The 18,985-nt window shown below is 41.0% G+C and overlaps 2 protein-coding genes across 2 annotated transcripts; both read left to right on the top strand.

Annotated features, from left to right (window-relative positions):
- The first annotated feature begins 3,259 nt into the window (after nt 1–3,259).
- BZIP60 (basic region/leucine zipper motif 60) lies at nt 3,260–5,476 on the top strand. Its single transcript, XM_008777258.4, has 3 exons — nt 3,260–3,805; nt 4,158–4,378; nt 5,135–5,476. Exons 1-3 carry the CDS (start codon nt 3,327–3,329, stop codon nt 5,398–5,400), a joined length of 966 nt encoding a protein of 321 aa, XP_008775480.1. The 5' UTR covers nt 3,260–3,326; the 3' UTR covers nt 5,401–5,476.
- A 6,384-nt stretch (nt 5,477–11,860) lies between these two features.
- Nucleotides 11,861–18,985, top strand: LOC148714787 (protein SPA1-RELATED 3-like). Its single transcript, XM_088714673.2, has 2 exons — nt 11,861–11,884; nt 12,964–18,985. Exons 1-2 carry the CDS (start codon nt 11,861–11,863, stop codon nt 13,561–13,563), a joined length of 624 nt encoding a protein of 207 aa, XP_088570799.1. The 3' UTR covers nt 13,564–18,985.

Raw genomic sequence — 18,985 nt, 5'->3', positions numbered from 1 at the left:
CATGATGATCGCCAAATTACTGTATATCTTGATGGAATGATTAATGTTAATGAATCATAAACCATATCTTGACTCGCTAAATTCATCTTGAATTGAACTCGAAGATGCGTGCAATCTGATCTGCAGCCGCGATCAAACGAGATTTTGTTTTGATTTAGACAGAGATTAGCGAGAGATCTTCTGGAGAGAGAGCTCCTAATGCGTGCTTTAGAGAAGGGGTCTAACAGGCTATTTATAGCCCTCTCCAGGGACCAAACGCCGTGCTTAGTTACACTCGTGAAGAGTCACCCTCCATCAAGGCAACATTTCACTGCCGTGTAATTATCTCAATACCCTTGTGATTATCAGGACTTATAAGTGACATTTGTCAAGATGTGGGTTCTAATTAAACGGGATCCAACATTCTCCCACTTGGACCATATTGACGCCATTTGTCAATGTGGGCCACAACTTGATGGGATCCCAACATATCTAACATCTGCGGTAGGAAAAACATTGCAGAAAGACTTTCTATTTGACTTACCAAACATGTTTTCTATTTTTTATTATGAAAAAAAAACTCATGACTACCAAACAAGTTTTGCCAGCTCTTGGCCTCTGGCTAACTATTTCGCAAATACAACTAATGAAACAAATTCATTTGGACAAGATCTTGCAACAAGAAATGCAAAACAATTATCCATGTCATTTTTTGGACACCCTCCATCCAGTGCCAATCAACTAGTTGATTGTCTTGCTAAAAAAATATGCGAAACTTTGAAGTCTTTGACTAGATCTATGATCATATAATTATTATAGCAGTGTGAGGATTAAGGAATTAAAGGAGGGCATCAGGGCAATCATTCTCCAAATCCATAAGATAATCCAGATACAAGCATAGTATCCATTGTTTGCTGATAATTGCCCCGACCAAATGGTGTTGATCAAGATGGTAACGATTTTAATTTTTTCCTTAATTTTTTTTTTAGAACTCTTTTGACCATTATTAATAAATGTTCACTCAATAAACCTAAAGAATCAAGACTTTATCTAACCATAAAAGGAAGCTGATAACCTATGTGTTGATTGTTGTGGGATACTTGCTAGTCCTAGTTTCTAAGCTACCTCATCTACTTACCATGTATTGTATCTTGCTATCATGTGTAATAACAGCAAAATAGGGGATATATATTTCAACATACAGATACAGTGGAATCTCCTTCTCTCTCTCATGAGACATGTGGAATACCTATTTATTTCAGACAAAAGAAAAAAAGAAAAAAAGGAAAAAAAAACTTTGCATATATCAAAAAAAGCCGCGCGATAGAGTAGAAACAATAATTAGCTAATTAACAAACCAGGCCATGCCCTATATCAAACTTACTCTCCACAACCACATTGCATTGCAAAGGCTTCGAGCGGCTTATGATATGTTTTCAAGCATTTGAACAAATTTTGGTTCAACACTACTCCATATAGATGAAAATAATGCTCTTTGAGCTATGCTCTTTTGGTATATAACATGGATAGAGGGTTGCCTCTGTAAGATTTTATTTAAAATGTAGGCTACCATTAATTGCGTGTTTTATACTATGCCACCTATTCTTATCCTGGGAGTACTGCTTTAGCAAAGCTAACGGTAGGTCAGACAGGTCTGGAACCATCCTTTCATAGCCTTCTATCAGTTAGACGTTCAAAATATGCCTTCCACAATAGTGATCTTCATGAGGAGGTGTACATGCAGCCTCCCCCTGGACAACACTCCGCTCCTTCCCCTTTTGTCTTGTCTGCCCCTTACGCAAAGCGATCTATGGTCTCTTCAAGTCCCTCGAGCGTCGGTTCTTGCCTACTTTCAAGAAAAAAAGAAAAAAGCCTGATTGCCTAATGAATTTGTTGACTGCAACTATGGTGGGTACCACCCCTCCCCCGCAATATCCAAAATTCTTGTGCATGCTCCCGAGGCAAAAGGGGCAATCAATAGGTCTGGGTCGTTCCCAAATAAATTGAATGGTAAAGCCCAAATAAAATTGTGATCCATAAAGTTTTGGGCTATGGTCCATCTTAGTATTTTTTCAGCATATATATACATATGGGAATGTGGTATGGAGGTGTAGAGCCTGGTTCTTGATTATTTGGGTACCTTAATCAGAGGGCCCAATAATTGTTTTATTTATTTTGGCCTGGTCACCTCTTCCATCCAAAATTCTACTCTGACTCAATATTATATATATGAGCTAGAGAGTTGTTTGCTCCATTGTATGACAACATAAACTAAGGAGAGGGAGAGGAAGAACTGACCCTAGAGTTTCTCCTATATGTGAGGACTGCTTTAGATGAAAAACTGTATCAGAATGGGTGGACTAATCGGTATGTGATTAAACTTATTTTTATATATATATTTAAATTAAATTCTATAGTGTTTTAATTTCTAGTATAATGATCTAGAAATTCTAACATATGGTATTAGAGTCAGGTTACTACTAGGATTAAAACCCTAAAAAAATCATAATTAACAAAAGAGTATTTTGTTCTTGTAAATCGATATGCTAAGACTGAATTCGAGTTACAATAATTTGAGGAGTTTTGTTCTTCCAGTCAATACGAGTTTATAGGATCAGAAATCATTGAAATCTAATTTGTATAATAAGAGTGATTGCATTTTGAAATTTTTATAACAAAATCATTTTATATTACAAATAAATCAAAAATTAATCAAATGTGTATCATTACAAAAATAAGATAATTTGATATATATATATAGAGGGAGAGTAATTTTTCAAAAAATAAATATCTATTGTCGGGATGCATAATATATGTATATATATATATATATATATGTATGTATGTGTATAAATACATACATAAATATATATATATACATACATAAATATATATATATATATATATATATATATATATATATATATATATATATATATATATATATATATATATATATATATATATATATATATATATATATATATATATATATATATATATATATGCATAGGTGTGGATATATCTAGGTTACGGTAGGAGGGCAGCGGTCAAAACCCATTTTATATCAAACTTTATCCGATTTTGTTTTATCTAAACTCCTAGTGGTTGAGTGACGACGAAAACCTCCCCCGTTGAAGGAAGCCACAAGGAAGTGTCTCGATTCCTTCCCACCGAAGGAAAGGAAACGCGTTCTACCAAAAAAAAAAAAAAAAAAAAAAAAGGAAAGGAAACGCGTTCGTTCTCTGACGCCTTCCTATATATATATATATATATATATCCCCAAATCCACCCCGGCCGGTTCCGGGCTGTCACCTAATTCCAGCTCTCCTCTTCTTCCTCTCGCAATGGGAGACGTGGTGGAAGCTCCAGCGCCGGACATTCTCGGCGACCTAGATCTCGACTGCCTCCTGGGGGGGTTCTCCGATGATCCGGCTCTCGATCTCTCCCCCGAGCTGTGGAACTCGGAGCCATCGCCGGAGGAATCCAAGTTCGAGGGTTCCATCAACTCCGGCCCCTCCGCCGAGCCCTGGATCCCGTATCCACCGTCGGAGTGGTCGGATTCGCCGAATTCCATGTCTTCGTTCGTGAATGAGATCGAGAAGTTTCTCATGGAGGATGCCGAGGGAGGTGAAGATGCCATCGACGATGAGTTCTTGGCGGGGTTCTTTTGTGATGTATCGGCGGACTCCGGGAGGAGCGAGGTTGCCAGCCCCGAGGCGGAGCCTGTGCGTGCTGTGGTGGAAAGCGAGGCGACGGAGAAAAGTGAGGCTTCGGCAGGGGTTGATGTGGAAGACGACGATCCGATCAGCAAGAAACGGAGAAGGTACGAGTAGTTAGGGTATTTGCTCTTGGTATTACTAAGTTAAAGTTAGGACCTTTAAGCCCATTACTCTTCAAAAAATTAGGGTTTGAACTTAGATTAAGATTAAGCCGTTTCTATGCTTTCTGAATCAGGTTTTGTACATATAAGATTATCTCCAATCATGTACTGGATATTAGAAATAAGACTGGAAGAATAAATCTCCAGAAGAATTATGTGAAAAAAATGCGTTTTGAATTAGCCTGGAGAAGGCTATGGACTAAACTAACAAGGGAAGGCTTTTCTTTTTTTGTGTGTGTGAGTAGCTTGTTATTGGGTTGATGTGATATTGTCTATTGTTCTTGGAATTCCTCAGGCAGATAAGAAATAGGGATTCTGCCATGAAATCAAGGGAGAGGAAAAAGACGTACGTAAAGGAGCTGGAGATGAAGAACAAGTACATGGAAGCGGAGTGCCGGCGTCTCAATTACGCCCTCCAGTGCTGTGCGGCGGAGAATCTGGCACTCCACCAGCGCTTGCAGGCACGGACTCTCGGTGTTCCCGTGGCCAAACAGGAGTCTGCCGTACTCTTCGTGGGTAAGATATTTCGCAACTTGGACGGTTGCTTCCATCTCTGCTTCCTACTCTGTTGTAGCTTCATGAAATTGTGGGTTTGGTTACTTCTTTGCCTCGTCCCTGCTGACTGGTTGTATCTTTCTGCTGGAATTTTGGGTTATATAATCTTATGGGCTGTATCGATGGATCGATTGATATATGTGTTTATGTGTTTGATTCATGATGGGTGGATTGCTTGTGTGTTTTTTCTTGGTGTCATATACGTGCATTACTACTTATTGGACTTCATGCAACCTATTTCTTATTGGTTTGCTCAGCGATCTCAACATTTATAGAACTATATATAATTATTAAACAACTCAAATTTATCTTGATCGATAGCTTTCTTAGGTAGGTCTTGAGGCTTTTATAATGCAGCTTCCACTATGGGAGCTACTGAAATTCTAGGATTATAAACTACTTGGTTTTAGTCTGCACCATCCTTCCTCGCGTATCTTTTGGATGCTTAGATGGGTGGACAAGGCATGACATCCAACTGCGCCAGTGTGATATTACTTTTATGACTTTTAATTCAGCACTAATAGTATTGCGGAATGTTAAGCAGTCTCTTGTCATTGCTCCTGCTGCATGATAATCTCTGCAGCTTTTCTTGGCCCCTGGAAGGACTTATTATTACTGGAATCCAACTGAATAATAATTTTTGCTATGTTTCTTCACAAGTGGAGCAATGTTTGGTTACTAAGGCTATTTTCTCTCCTGCTATTTTTCTTTTGCCAGAATCCCTGCTGCTGGGTTCCCTGTTTTGGCTCGTGAGCATCATGTTCCTGTTCCTTGTGCCCGGCCTGGCCCAGCCAAGAAAGGTTGCAAGCAGACTGGGAAGAGGTCACGCTCATCAGGAAATGGTGGTGGCCCGAAGGGGAGCAAATGAGAGAGTAGTAGAGACATATTTGGGATGGGATTTGTTTATTATGAGAAGGCGATGCAGGGGTAGTAGGCGTAGGATGAAATTCTGTTTCTCCCTTTTGCGTGCTGTTTCTGCCTAGTAGGTCTTGGTACTATTGCATTAGACTCCTGTTTAGTTAATATATTAATATCTATGGTGTCTTACTTATTTCTGAATGGAACTATGTACTTATATTTGGGCCCTATGTTTCGCCATGACTGCATTATCTTGCCTCGGGTCTCCCTTTTTCTTTCTGAAGAGAAGCCACAGCAGGAGTTCCTACAGCTATCATGCAAGCCATGTTATTTCTCTGGGATATTAATGAGTGCCTCAGGCAACTTGAGTGATGGTTGTAAGAAACTCTTACCCTGGCTTCTCTTTTGGGGAAAAAAGGACTTCGTACTGCACCTTTCGCTATTGTATTAGTAAGGACTTGGTACGCTCCATAGGTGGCGTTTGGTTGCATTCTTAAAATCGTGCTAATTAGTTATCCTGTATCACCCTTAAATTCCATCCAATCTAGTGATCTGAAACTTGCCCTTGAGGACAAGTTTCCAAAATCAGCCTAGGACATTGATATTAGACTGAAATTTGTGGATAAAATGTCCTTCCAGTTCAGCGGGAAAAAATTGTTTCCGAGAGTTCTTTTGAGTGGGAAGGGTCAAAATTTCTTATAGTTGGAGTAATCTAATAATCTTCTAGAGTTATTCTTGATAATTTTTAATTAATTCTTGGTTTTGTTGAATTGTTTTGGAACAGCAGATTTTGATAATTTAATTTATGTTCATTTATATTGTTTTATTATTTATTTAAGATTTCTGTTTAATAGTTATAAAATATATGAAATATATCAAGAATAGTCATGGTATTACATGGTCAGTGATTTTGAATTTTCATGACATACCAAACAGATTAAACATGGATATTTAAGAATCTTTAATTACCGAAATATAATATGTTAAATACAATAATTTTAGATCACCAGAGATCATATTATTCTGAAATGAGGATCATCGTTGATCCGAGCGTAGTGGAATCATTTGGGTCATGCATCATATCTTGAAAGATCATGAAGAAAGAGGCAACTTTGGATTTTTGCACCTCGAAAAGGAGGGTTGCTAAAATTTGCTGGAAGAGAGAAGCATTTTGTTCCTTGGAACTTTATTATGCAACTTCTGCTGGCTATTTCTGCTTGTCAAAGTACCTTTGATTTTGCTAGAGCTGCAATTAAGGTGATGGAGCAGGGTCGGTTTTGCAATCCATCATTTGTCACATGGTTGGATTGTGCCAAACCTAATTGGATTGAGTTTTAGGTTCATCTCAGCATGCCCAACTCATTTGTATCCCCTGTTTTGAACCATACAGTTGGGAAACAAATGCAAAACTGTTGTTGGGAGCCTAGAGGGTGTGATACGCCACCCACTATAGAATGGCATTGTTGTGAAGGACTGATGATGTAATAACGACACGGTCCTACACTTTTTAATGAAAACCTTGGTGAAGGTAAAGAAAAGAGTTTTTTTTTTAATCAATTGAGGAATATAATATGTTTAATGTTCAGCACCGACCTTTCGTTGTTATGTTGACGCATTCCTTTATCATGTGGAACCAAATTCTTCAACAGCCTTTAGGAAGGACTTAGCCACCTTAAAAACGTTGTGCATGACCTCTTATTCTTGGTAACGCGTTGCATGCGGTCCTGGCGCGAAGGGTGACATTTTTTTTTTCTTCCAAATTTTGAAACGCATACCGCCTGTCTTTGTTTGGGCGGCCTTGGTGCCCAAGCCATGCAAGGCATGAAAGGCATGCCTTTTCTTTGTTTTTTTTTTTTTGTGGCCCCTGTGGAAGATGAAAGATATTATTTATGATCTGAATAATGAACAGAAGAAAAGAATGATACATCAAATTTTCAATTTGAATTTGAACAAACAACCATAATCTATAATATCAACATTAAGTCCATAATCGCCTCACCCCTCTATTATATATATATATATATATATATATATATATATATATATATATATATATATATATATATATATATATATATATATATATATATATATATATATATAATCATGTTCGGATAGCGGTACTCAAGAGTCAAACCCTAAATCGTTCTCAAATCCTTCCTAAACCCCATAGGGTCTTGCTAGAGAGATCCTACTACAATTCTGGATGGGTTGGATATCCGAAAATATTCGCCCAACTGCCATTCATGGAGTTGGTGCCCAAGCCATGCAGGGGATGAGAGGCATGCATTTTTTCCTCTCTTTTTTGCCCCATAGAAGATGGAAGGTATTATTTATGGGGGCCGAGAAACGTAAAAATCTGGTGCATCACTCTAAGAGTGTTTCCTCTCCCCCAACTCAGAAAATTTTGATGAGAGCTATGAACCATCCAAGGTTTGAGAAGCAGACCATACTATATTTGAGCTAACCACCAAATATACTCCTCCAAATGATGTGATCTAACTGGATTTCAAAGAAGGGTACCAATCTTTCAGAGTCAATAAGCTCATGATACTCAGGATCCTTCGTGGGGCGCTGTTTGCACAAACGCCATTTTGTTTGATGACTGTTCATTTTCTGAGGGCGGCACTCGATCCGTTGTCCAAGGTTTGAGAAGCAGATTATACTGATGTTTGAGCTAACTACCAATTATGTAACTTATATTCCTCTGATGATGCGGCCGAACTGGTTTTCAAATAACGATACAAAGCTTCAAAAGTCAACAAGCCCATGATTTGCATTTTCTAACACCTAGATTCTTTGTGGTGCGTTGTTTGCACCGCAAGCCGTGACCGTTTTATTTGATGGCCATTTATTTTTTTGATGGTGTCCATCGGGTGCTATATAACATTTTGCCATGCAAACCATGTACTGCAGAGGACCAATGCTTATTTTCTAACCAATCTAACCAGTCTCATCATCTTGTGTCATGCCCCGAATCCAAAACCTAGGTCTGGCACGCGACATAGCCACATACTCTCTAAAGCATAGCCTTAAAAAATATGCAAAGTCTAAAAATATATTACAACTCCAACATCTGTAATCAATAATGATCTCAATTCATACGAAACAATAAAGTTGGTCCAATTATAAAATTTGATCATTTAACCAGTATCAGTAATGCTCCATCTAATCATCCCCTCCGCCTGTTATCTCAACCATAGCCATATACTATGCAACCTACAATTTTAAAAAAGAGAAAGAGAAAGGAGTTATGAGTTTTACAATCCAGTAAGAATCCCCACACATCCACACCAACACAATAATAATATAAATTTGAAAACCACAAGAAATCGTTACATACATCATGAAATCACAAACCGGCTATCAATATTGCTCGAATAATCAATATAAAATATGTACATGAAATATCAATAGAAATTCAGCCACATAAGAATAGTATAACATATGACATCTCATAAACCTTCAATAGTGTTTTCAATACTTTTCATTTCATTCTTTTTAACTTGATCCGGATCAATTATCTTTTCAATTTTAGGCTAAATTCCGATCATGTTTTCAGCCCATGATGGGACAATCGATAGTATAACATTTTCAGCCTATGATGGGGCAATCGATAGCATCATTTTTCCAACCTATAATGGGGCAATCGATAGTATCACATTTCCAACATGTGACAGGGCAATCGATAGTATCACATTTTTCAGCCTGTGATGAGGCAATCAAAAATAACGTGATAGCCCAAAGCCTATGTTTATTTAATCAAGTTCACATCCACACATCATTTTCTTTTTATTTTTGGCTTTAGACTAACCACGATTACATTTCCTGTCACGCCCCGGACCCGGATCCGTGACACGGCCGTGCTATTGCCGACTATCGCCCACAGTAGCACGCAGCCTCATACAGGGGTAACAGGTAGCCAAAAGGATTCAAACTTATATATATATTAAAAGTTTTGCAGTACAACCTTGAAGTTTGATGCCAAAAATACAGAACTTCTATGCTATTCAAATGTACAAAAGTATATAAACTTCTCCAAAAATAACGAAGCTCTGTAGCAAAATAAAAACATATCTGATGGCGATCACTGGTGAGGATCTGAAAGAAAAACGAGGCATAAACAGACGTGAGCTACACGGCTCAGTAAGTAATCCTGCATAATCCTACCGGATCAACTAGTAGGCTAAACATGTAAATCAGGGTTTGAGAAGCTGGCATGCATATTTATCTAATAATCATGGCATAATATGTATGCAATTTTAAACAAAGCAGTAGTGCAAATCACAAAAATTTTCATAGAATATGCATATGAAACCGTGCCCCCGGCATGCCGTGGTCCATTCTCTCGGATGCTACTGCGAAGTCAGTCTTGACCACTGGCGGGGCCAGCTCAGTTACTATTCAGCCACTGGCGGGGCAGGCCCAGTTACTATTCAGCCACTGGCGGGGCAGGCCCAGTTACTATTCAGCCACTGGCGGGGCAGACTCAGTTACTATTCAGCCACTGGCGGGGCAAGCTCAGTCATTCTCAGTAGCATCTTTGAGCCCATTATAGTGTCTCTGGGCTAGCTAAGACTTTATAAACTTACATGCATGATTAAAATATCAGCATCATCATGTTGCATACATAGCCATAACTTCTGGGATCATGCAAGTTACTTATGCATTGTAACATATCATGCATGAAACATATATACTTAAAAAAAATGCTGAGGGAACATTAATAACATGACATGATCCATAACAGGATTAGAACAGGTTACTTAATTTCTTCACTAATCATGCATACAATTCAAATTATATGAAAAACACTGGTTCATCTTATAAAACGTAATACAAGATCTACGATAAGATTAAGACAGATTACTTACCTCAATTCGCTTTCCAAATTTCTCAAGTCCATGTGACAAATCCTTAATCACCTAAAACAACACCATAGGGATCACATTATTCCCCATTTATTTATTATAAAATTTCTTAGTTCATCATACTATGAATTTACTTGCTTGGATCCCATCCAAGGATCTAGCCCAAGTCCAATTTACCCAATTTAGAGCCTTCGGGGCTCGATTTAAAACCAGATCAGGTCCACATGAGTTGATTGGGTTTTTAATTAAAGGATTGGGCCTCGTTTATAATTGGGTCCAACCTTTTCTAGCCAATTGGGTCCTCTGATTGGGTCAATGTGGCTCATTTGGGCCTGAGTCAAGGTTAGCCCAAGGTCAATTCGACCTTCTGTCAGTTGAATTGGGCTTGAATTGGGCCTGATTCACAATCAATTAGGTCTGCTGAGACCAACTCAGCTTAATTGGGTTCGGACCTATTTCAATTTAACTTAAAATTAGCTCGGATTTAACCCAATTTATAGTTTGGGCTCGTCCAAACTTAGCCCAATCTGATTGAGCTCGGATTTAGACTTAGCCCAGTCTAATTGGGCTTGGGTTAGTCAAATTTGGCTAAACCCATTTTATTTTTTTTTTCTTTTTTTTTCTTCTCTTTTCCTTATTTTTTTCTTTTTCTTTTTCTTTCCCTTTTTCTTTCCTTTTCTTCTCTTCTCCTTTTTCTTTTCTTCTCCTTCCCGAAGCTTCCTCTCCTCCCTTCTTCTTTCATCCCGATCTCCCCCTTCCTCTCTTCTCCGACGATGGGAGCACGACGAGCGGAAAGGGAGGACGGCGAGCGGAAGAAGGCCGGGCCACAACCGGCGGCGTCCACGGCTAGGCCCCGCGGCGTCCTCGGCCGAGCCTGTGACGACGGTGCTCGCGGCCGAAGCCGGCGGCCGCCGCACACGATGAGGAGGATGAGTCCCCTCTTCCTCTCTTCTTTTCCCTCTTCCTTTCTTTCTTTTATTCTTCTTCTTTTCTTCAACCTCCCTTCACCAACCCCATATTCTCTCTCTCTCACTCCCAAACCCTCTCTCTTCCTCTCTTCATTCTTCCCCTGTGAAGAAAGAAGGGGGTTTGGGAGGGCCGAGCCACAGTCGGCGGTGCCACGGCCGGGCTCGCGGCGTCCACAGCCGCGCCTGCGGCTGAGCCCACGGCCGCACCTGCGGCGGCCTTCTCTTCTCCCACGGGGAAGAGAGGCCGGGAGAAGCCGGCGGCACTGCGGGATGCCTGCGGCCGCTCCCTTGGTCTGCCAGCAGCCGACGCCCGCGCCGACGGGATCACGGCTGAAGCCGATGGCCGTCGCCGGTGGCTCTCGGCCTGCCAACAATCCCCTTCCTCCCTTCTTTCTTTGTTTCTTTTTTGTCTTGCACAAAACAGGGGGAGAGAAGGCAGGGGGCTTACCTGGCTTCCGAAGGGGATTGCAGTGCCCCGTGCTCCAGTGCCTCCACTCCATCGCCTTTGCCGATTTAGGGGTTCCTCAGATTTTTGGAGAGAGAGCCAGTAGGGTTTAATAGATACTCTTAAGAAGAAGGTGGGGGGGGGGGGACGAGTGTCACGCCCAGCTTCTTCTTGGTGAGGAGCTTGAACAGCTGGATCCTCCTCTGATCCCCACCTGTCCCTAGTCACATCCATGCATAAAGCATGAGGTGGCAGCCATCAACAATGGGCCCCAGTTAGGTCCATTAGGTATCCTGGCCCAATGCTCGAGTACGGGCCCAAAAAGGTATTGGGCCCAGTTAATTTTTGGGCCCAGATATTACATTTCCAGCCCGCAACGGAGCAATTAATATAACATGGTTAGTCCAGGGCACCATATCCATTAGTCCGATTATGCAAGTATAAGTTATGCTCATATCAATCATACCATCAATCACAAACATACTTGATCAAAAAACAATTTAATACATAAACCATCATAAAATTATTCTTGCTTCTTACTTATCTTGATCATTAGTACATCATATATATATAGGTGCAAAAATATTTATATTATGTAGGTCGATGTACAAGAATTCTTATCTCTTTGCCGAGAACCTAGATAGACTAATACCTGCCCACACCACGATCTATCTTAGAACCATGCTCAACGTCCTCTTGTCTAAAAGATTGTTATCCTATAGAACCAAGTCAACATAAAAAGTTATCTGAGATATCCGACAACCACCCCTCTCCTAATCCACTAAAGAGGTCCACCATCACGTACCAACCCAGGACTATCCAGCAGCCCTCTTAACCAAAGATTTTTCTAGATCAAGCTAGCGAGAGAAAATACTAACAAAAAAAGAGAGAAACTAGAATATAAGATCACGTTCGACTTCTTTCTACCTAGATGACCGTGGCCCCATATAAAACTAGGGGTGACTGTGAAAATAGATTCATGGAAGATTAGGCTTGTTAACAAGATGAGCCGAGCCCGAGGCTCGGGCTCCGCTCGTTTCATAGAAGCTCAGGCTCGAGCTTGGTATCGAGCTTTGTATTGGGCTCGAGCTCGGATTTGCTCGGCAAAGCAAAGGCTCGAGGCTTGCTCGTTTCAATTACAAGCTCGGGCCACGTAACCCCTTCGTTTTTTTTTGGCAAGTGTAACCCCTCTGTTCTAAAAGCAACAGAGCGAGAAGAGACGACTACGTTGCCTCAAGCGATAGCTTGGGCCCGACGGCGGTGGCAGCAGCGGCCGGCTGGGAAGGCAAGTCGATGGAAGAGGGAGAGGAGGAGGAGATGGGCCGCTTTCTGTCCTGCACCGAGGATGGGAGCTTTTGGCTGGCCGGCGCGGCGGTGGCATCTATGGTGGCGGAGGAGGAATAGGAGCGTGGGGAGGTGAGCCTGAGGGAGTGGGCGGACTGGCTGGGGCGGCCGGTGGACCTCATCGGGAGCCTCGACGTCTTCCGGCAGATTGTCGAGGTGGTGACCCTCGCCCACTCGCAGGGTGTCATCGTCGGCGACGTCTGCCCCTCCTGCTTCGTTCTATTGTCCTTCAACCGCGTCTCCTTCATCGAGTCTGCCTCCTGCTCCACCTTCGGCTCTGACTCCTGCGAGGACACTAGCGGCGGCACCGACGATAAGCTCACAAGGAGTCGGCTCGTAGAGCAAGAGAGCACACCCGAGGAGGACATTTTCGAGAAGGCGTCGGACACCAGCTGCCTACGTTCGGGCTCGGCGTACGCCGAGGAGGTGGACGGTGGTGGAAGGGAGGTGGAGGTGCTGGGGGAGGAGAAAAAGGCATTTCCTTTGAAGCTGCTTATGGAGTTAAATTGGTATACGAGCCCAGAGGAAGCCGGCGGCAGTCCAAGCATACACGGTTTAGGGGAGACTCAAAAAGAATCCCAGGCAGTGTTAAGTCACGAGCCCAAACGGTCACATGAGCTGCTCGGGCTCGAGCTCGGATTTAAACGGGCCTCATTTTAGGCTCGGGCTCGTTTGACTAATGAGCCGAGCTCCAGCCGAGCCTGAACAGCTCAGCTCGTTAACAGGCCTAGGGAAGATATACGAGGCCAGCTAGAGGATAATGCCTAATTGTTTGAATCGGCCAGCACAATGAAATTCAATTAATCTAATCAAGAAACATATATCGAATCAAGGCAATAGATCAGGGATTATCAATTATAGGTCCAATGGTGGCTGACAATAGTCTGGTGAAAGATGGATAGGATCGATTAGGTAACAACGTCCGACGATCTGGGTTGGTCCGCTCTGGCCAATCCAACTAGTCAACTCATGAAACAAGAATTAGGACATGGTACAAATAATATAATAGAGATTCATATGATAGAGTTTAATGGTACTCGGCGATGGTCAGGATAAGGCTAGCACGACGGATGGTCGTAGCGACACTAGACCAGGACCCTCTACTAGGTTTAATCAAGTAGTAACATCCGAGTGCTTGGATTGATCAGATTCAATTAGTCTGACAGGTCAACTCAAGAGTCACGCTGCAATATAGATAACTCAATAAAGATTGATGATGATGAAATTTAAACATGCTCAGTCAGTGTCGTAGTGAGGGGGCTAGCATACTACCCGACGACTATGGACCGGGGTCCTTCACCAGAGCCGACCAAAAGTCACTGAGAGATGCCCTTACCATGTCCAACAATTCTAGAGAGAAATAATTCAGGTAAAGAGAGAAACAAGAGAGAGAGGAGAGAGAAGGAGAAAAGGAGAGAGAAGACTCTCTTCTTTCTTCTCAAAATGGGGGAGAGCCTACACTTCCTCTCTTCTCGAAATAGGGGTGACGACCATCAGGCGGCCCAGCCCCGTGATGACAGCTGGCCCATCGACGACAACTGAGGTGGATCGAATGGAAAGAAAATGATGACTAAGGATGGCTGGACGAAAGGAAAGAGGAAAGAATGAAGGGCTCATTCCTTCTTTTCCTCCTTCCCTTTCAACCACGGTGGGCGGCCGTTCGCTCGCTGTGCAGTCAAGAGACAACCAAGGGTGATGGTGGCCGGCGGCGGTCGGCAAAAACAAAGAAAAAAGAAGAAGAAAATAGGCAATGCCTGTTTCAAACTATTCCAGCAGCTCGTCGACCTATATCCACGGTGACAGTGACCATCGAACCAAGAGACAAAAAGGAAGAAGAAGTTCGACCCTTTACCGCAATCCAGTGAGGATCTGGCAATGATCCAATAACCCCTTTCCGGCAGAAACCAAAGAAGAAATTCGACGAAAAGGGTAAGAAATTGGAGGCGATTCTCATGATTTCTGACAGTGGAGTTCGTAGGAGGGATGAGGATTGCTTAAATAGATATAGAGGCTAGGAAGCCTCTGATGGAGTAGAAGAGAAGCCGGAGTCGGTCTCCTCTTCCGACTCAAACAGGGGAACTCTGAGTTCTCCCTTTTTTTTCATTCATTTGGGCCAAAAGACTGGGCCCGTCAAGTGGACCGGCCCAGCCGTGCTTGTTCGTTAAGTAAGGTGTGGCAAGTGGATGCCAACCTTAAAAGTGCAGCGAGCTATGAACCAAGTTCAGAGTGGGCCTACTATTTCTTTTGCCACGCTCCAAATGGGCCTTTGCTTCCAGCGACTGTGGAGCTAACAAATTTTCGAGCATAACCTTGCATGGTTTGCGCCCAAGCAGCTGGCCGGGACTTGTCATTTATGTTCTATATATTGATGCTTTAACTTCACATCTGAAATGCCCCACCACCTAATAAATAACTCACCTCCAGAACACGCAATCTTCGTTCAATCCCACCGATTTCGCAGGCAAACAAGCGAAAACAAGAACATGAGAAGGAGAGGGCTCAACTTGCAGGTAGCATTTAAACCTCTTGTAGTGATAAGGACTCATGTGGATAAGATGAAGCAAAATTAAAGGAAAAACAATACGTTAGAAGAACAATATAGTGTATGGCCACAATTCGTTGCAATCAACGCCATCATCCCCTCTCTGGGTTGCCTTTACCACATCGACCCAGAACCAATTAGTTTTGGAAACAAATTCGTTTTGCACCAATGCATTTGATGGTATGTAGCAAAGGTGGCATTGGTGAAGGGTTCTTATCTTCTTGACGGTGATGGAACAAGAAGAGATGTCGCAGTTACCATCGATCATCTTATATGATTTTTCTCTTCGGATGTCCAATCGGAAAATTTCAGATATTACCCCTTCTTTAAATTATTTTCAAACTATTATTGTCACGACCAGAGCCTCACCTAAAATGGCTTGTCCGAAAGTATTTTTTGGGTTTCTTAGTCTGTGTATAAATACCCAAGTTCTCTCTGGCGAATAACTAATGTGGGATTAGACATATGCCCGCACGGATCCTCACTATCATAATGATGGCATCTGATATGGAGACAAGCTTTGCATTTAGAAATACTCTGGCTAAAGGGGAAAACTCATGCATGTTCGAATGATTTATGAATATCCAATTGTTGGATTGCAACCAGCAATTTTATTTGTTTGGTGAGAGCTCAAATAGTTCTATAATTTGGAGATTGTTTTCAGTCACGCTGACTTTTCTCTCCTGGAGAGGGTTGCATTGCTTGAGCACCTAGGGTTGAAGAAAATGGCAAGAACAAGACTCAGTGTTCAACTCTGGCTGCTAAGAGAATATTATGTTTGGGCATCTTCTCTAGAGCTCTTGATTTGAATACAGACGTTTATGGTGCGCCTATTGAATATGCTTGTCTTTAAAAAGTTCTTTACCAAGATTCTTTATGTTTAGTATAAAGAGTCTCATTGATTGTTCTTTTTTCTCTTTGATAATAATGCTGCCATTGAATTAAAGCATCTAGAAGTGATGGTACAATGACTTGTGTATGGTTGACAAGAGATGCTTTTCTCTCTTTTTCTTCCATGACTTTGCCATTGAACACTAACGTAAGAAAATTAACATTCCATAATTCCACGCCTCTCAGCTGATTCTTGGGGTTGGAGAGGGAGAAAAATTTACTGCCTTCTTGCCATCAGTGGCAGAAGATAATAGGCACAATTCTCCAGCAAAGCAGCAAGAGGAAGTTTTTGAAGCTACCAAGGGAAAAAATGATCCATGACTGATTCAGTAAATTCCAGCTCATCTGATGGAATTCTAAACTAAAATGCACTTTAAAATTACAATGCTCTGTAGGCATAAATTTTGAGCTAAACAATAAAGATAAGCTAAAAGTTCTCCAAATTTCTGAAAAATAGTCGGTCAAAGAGAAGCAGCTGCAGTTGCCCACCCCCAAGGATTGCAAGAGAAGGAAAAGAAGGACCAACTACATGTTGCATCATGGAAATTGCTTGCAGTGGCTTGAAATGGGATGCTGATCTACCCTTGTGGTATTAACTGAGGGGGAGAAGTATGAGCACTTGAAGTTTGTTTTTATGCTTTCATTAAAAAAAAAAAAAGAAGAGGAAGAGATATCTGTTATGGCTTGTCAGCTTCTGTTCCAAGGTTTTAAGCTTTAAGCATTGGCTGATTAATGCGAATTGGAGGTATGCTGCAAATGAAATCATAACATGAGTAGCTGCATCAAGGTACTCTAGTAATTGGGGAAACAAATTTAAAAAAGAGCTATGCTGGAGTTGAAACTGCTCAATAAGAAGGAGAACATCCTGAAACCATGAAATTTCTAATACAGATTTAATTAATTAACTTGTCTATTCATAACTTCTGACTATTCTTCCATTGATGTCATGGTCTTCTTTCTCGGGCTAATAGGGAACCACAACATTCTTTTTTTTTGTGTTACCATTATGTGGTACAGGTCTTTCATAGATAATTCACTAAAATCAATGTATCAAATTGAAAACAAAGTCTTCTTTTTTCATTTTTTTCATTTGATCAAGCACACAGATCCTCCATGCACCTCTAAGGAAGTTTACCATATCGAGCAGAGCCTATGTGAAAAAGAAAAAGATTAAAAAACGGACCGGATCCTAAAAGGTCATCAACCTTAATCAGCTTCATTTCTTTAAAAAAAAATCAAGAGACAGGATTAATCAATCCGACATATCAGGTTTTGTATGAGCAGTTTATGAAACTGAAAAATCTAAGAGATGACGTGGAACAATCTTTTCATTATTATAACATCATCAGGATAGTGTGTGTGTGTATATATATTGAATGGAAAGGTCTTCAAGATAATATAATATTTTAAATCTACGGGGAAGCCTATCTTTTTTTTCTTTTATTTATTTATTTATTTATTTATTTTTGGTACAACGGCGGCTCATACATAATAGGTATAGATGCGGTCAACAAAGTCAAAAAATAAAAAGACTACATAAAGGTTCGAGCACGGATCCATCGTCCAACCAAATAAACCTACCAGAGTAATGAACTGCAAAGAAGGTAACCCAATCAGTAGCCCCACTAGAGAAAGCCTTTCTCTGTAATGATTTAGAAGCAGGGCTCAATTTCTCTGTTCCTGATGGATTGGGTTCAACAAAAGGGTCTAATGTCTAGACCTGGACTTGATCCATCGTACCAAATTCCAAGGTTGAGAAGTGGGAATTTTTGCAGGCATCCTCGGATGACTTTGGCTGGCATATTTGGCCTCTTATTCTTATCCTTTGCCGTCTCTATCATGGTTCTGTTGCATCAGTTATTACAGGGCTCCAAAGGCTATATTTGTGCGATAAGAAAAAGACGCCCATGGTGTTGACGCTTTCCCCCCTGGAATTATTTTATTACCCAAGTATCAGTATATTAAGGATAAAGAAGAAAATTTAAAATTACAATTACACTTTGCAAATATTCCTACATCAATGAGCACGTTAAAAGTTAGCGAAGTGGATTCAATTCTTGGACTCTGTGGATCTGCCGAACAAAAAAAATATGAAATAACATAATTGGAAAACACTATCTTTATGAACCAAATTGTCTCCTCGATATTCTACATTAGGTAATATAGATGAAGGGTGGACCTTTTGCGATAAATTGTTATCAAAGGTGGCAATATTAGTAAGCAGGTTCTTTAAGAAGTATTTATCGTAATCGTCGTCAGCAGAACAATAACAATATCAAACTTATACATTGGTATAGTAGTGCTCATCATCGGGTCCAATAACAACAACAACACGTTTAACTTGTTACTGGTTCCATAATAATAACAACAACATTAAACTTATACATTGGTGGAAGGCTCATAATCGCGGATAATGAACCACGATATTATTATAAATTGTTGATAATGAACCGCAACATCATTTTTTTTCCCTTTTCATTTAATTTGTTTCCCCCTTGGTCGATGATGGACGTAATCGCCATTTGTCCCTCCATTACTTTATTACTAATTTCTACATATTTGTGCTCTTGGAAAGTTGAAATGTCGTCCCACAGGAGGAGGACTGAATGGAGAACCTTCACGGTAGGAAGCAGACGTGAAAGCCAATCT

Source organism: Phoenix dactylifera, chromosome 2 (genome assembly GCF_051530095.1).
Source record: "Phoenix dactylifera cultivar Ajwa chromosome 2, Ajwa_hap1_PhDact_Kaust_v1.1, whole genome shotgun sequence".
In the NCBI taxonomy this organism is placed as follows: Eukaryota; Viridiplantae; Streptophyta; class Magnoliopsida; order Arecales; family Arecaceae; genus Phoenix; species Phoenix dactylifera.
Note: the sequence above shows the minus strand (reverse complement) of the source record. Positions and strands in the feature narration are given on the sequence as shown.

Excerpts from the sequence above, each read along its gene's own strand:
- BZIP60 (XM_008777258.4), top strand. The coding sequence starts at position 3,327 with ATGGGAGACGTGGTGGAAGCTCCAGCGCCGGACATTCTCGGCGACCTA. Across the intron at positions 3,806-4,157 it reads ATCAGCAAGAAACGGAGAAG|GCAGATAAGAAATAGGGATT; the intron begins GTACGAGTAGTT and ends GGAATTCCTCAG. Across the intron at positions 4,379-5,134 it reads GTCTGCCGTACTCTTCGTGG|AATCCCTGCTGCTGGGTTCC; the intron begins GTAAGATATTTC and ends TTCTTTTGCCAG.
- LOC148714787 (XM_088714673.2), top strand. The coding sequence starts at position 11,861 with ATGCTCGAGTACGGGCCCAAAAAG. Across the intron at positions 11,885-12,963 it reads TCGAGTACGGGCCCAAAAAG|GAGCGTGGGGAGGTGAGCCT; the intron begins GTATTGGGCCCA and ends GAGGAGGAATAG.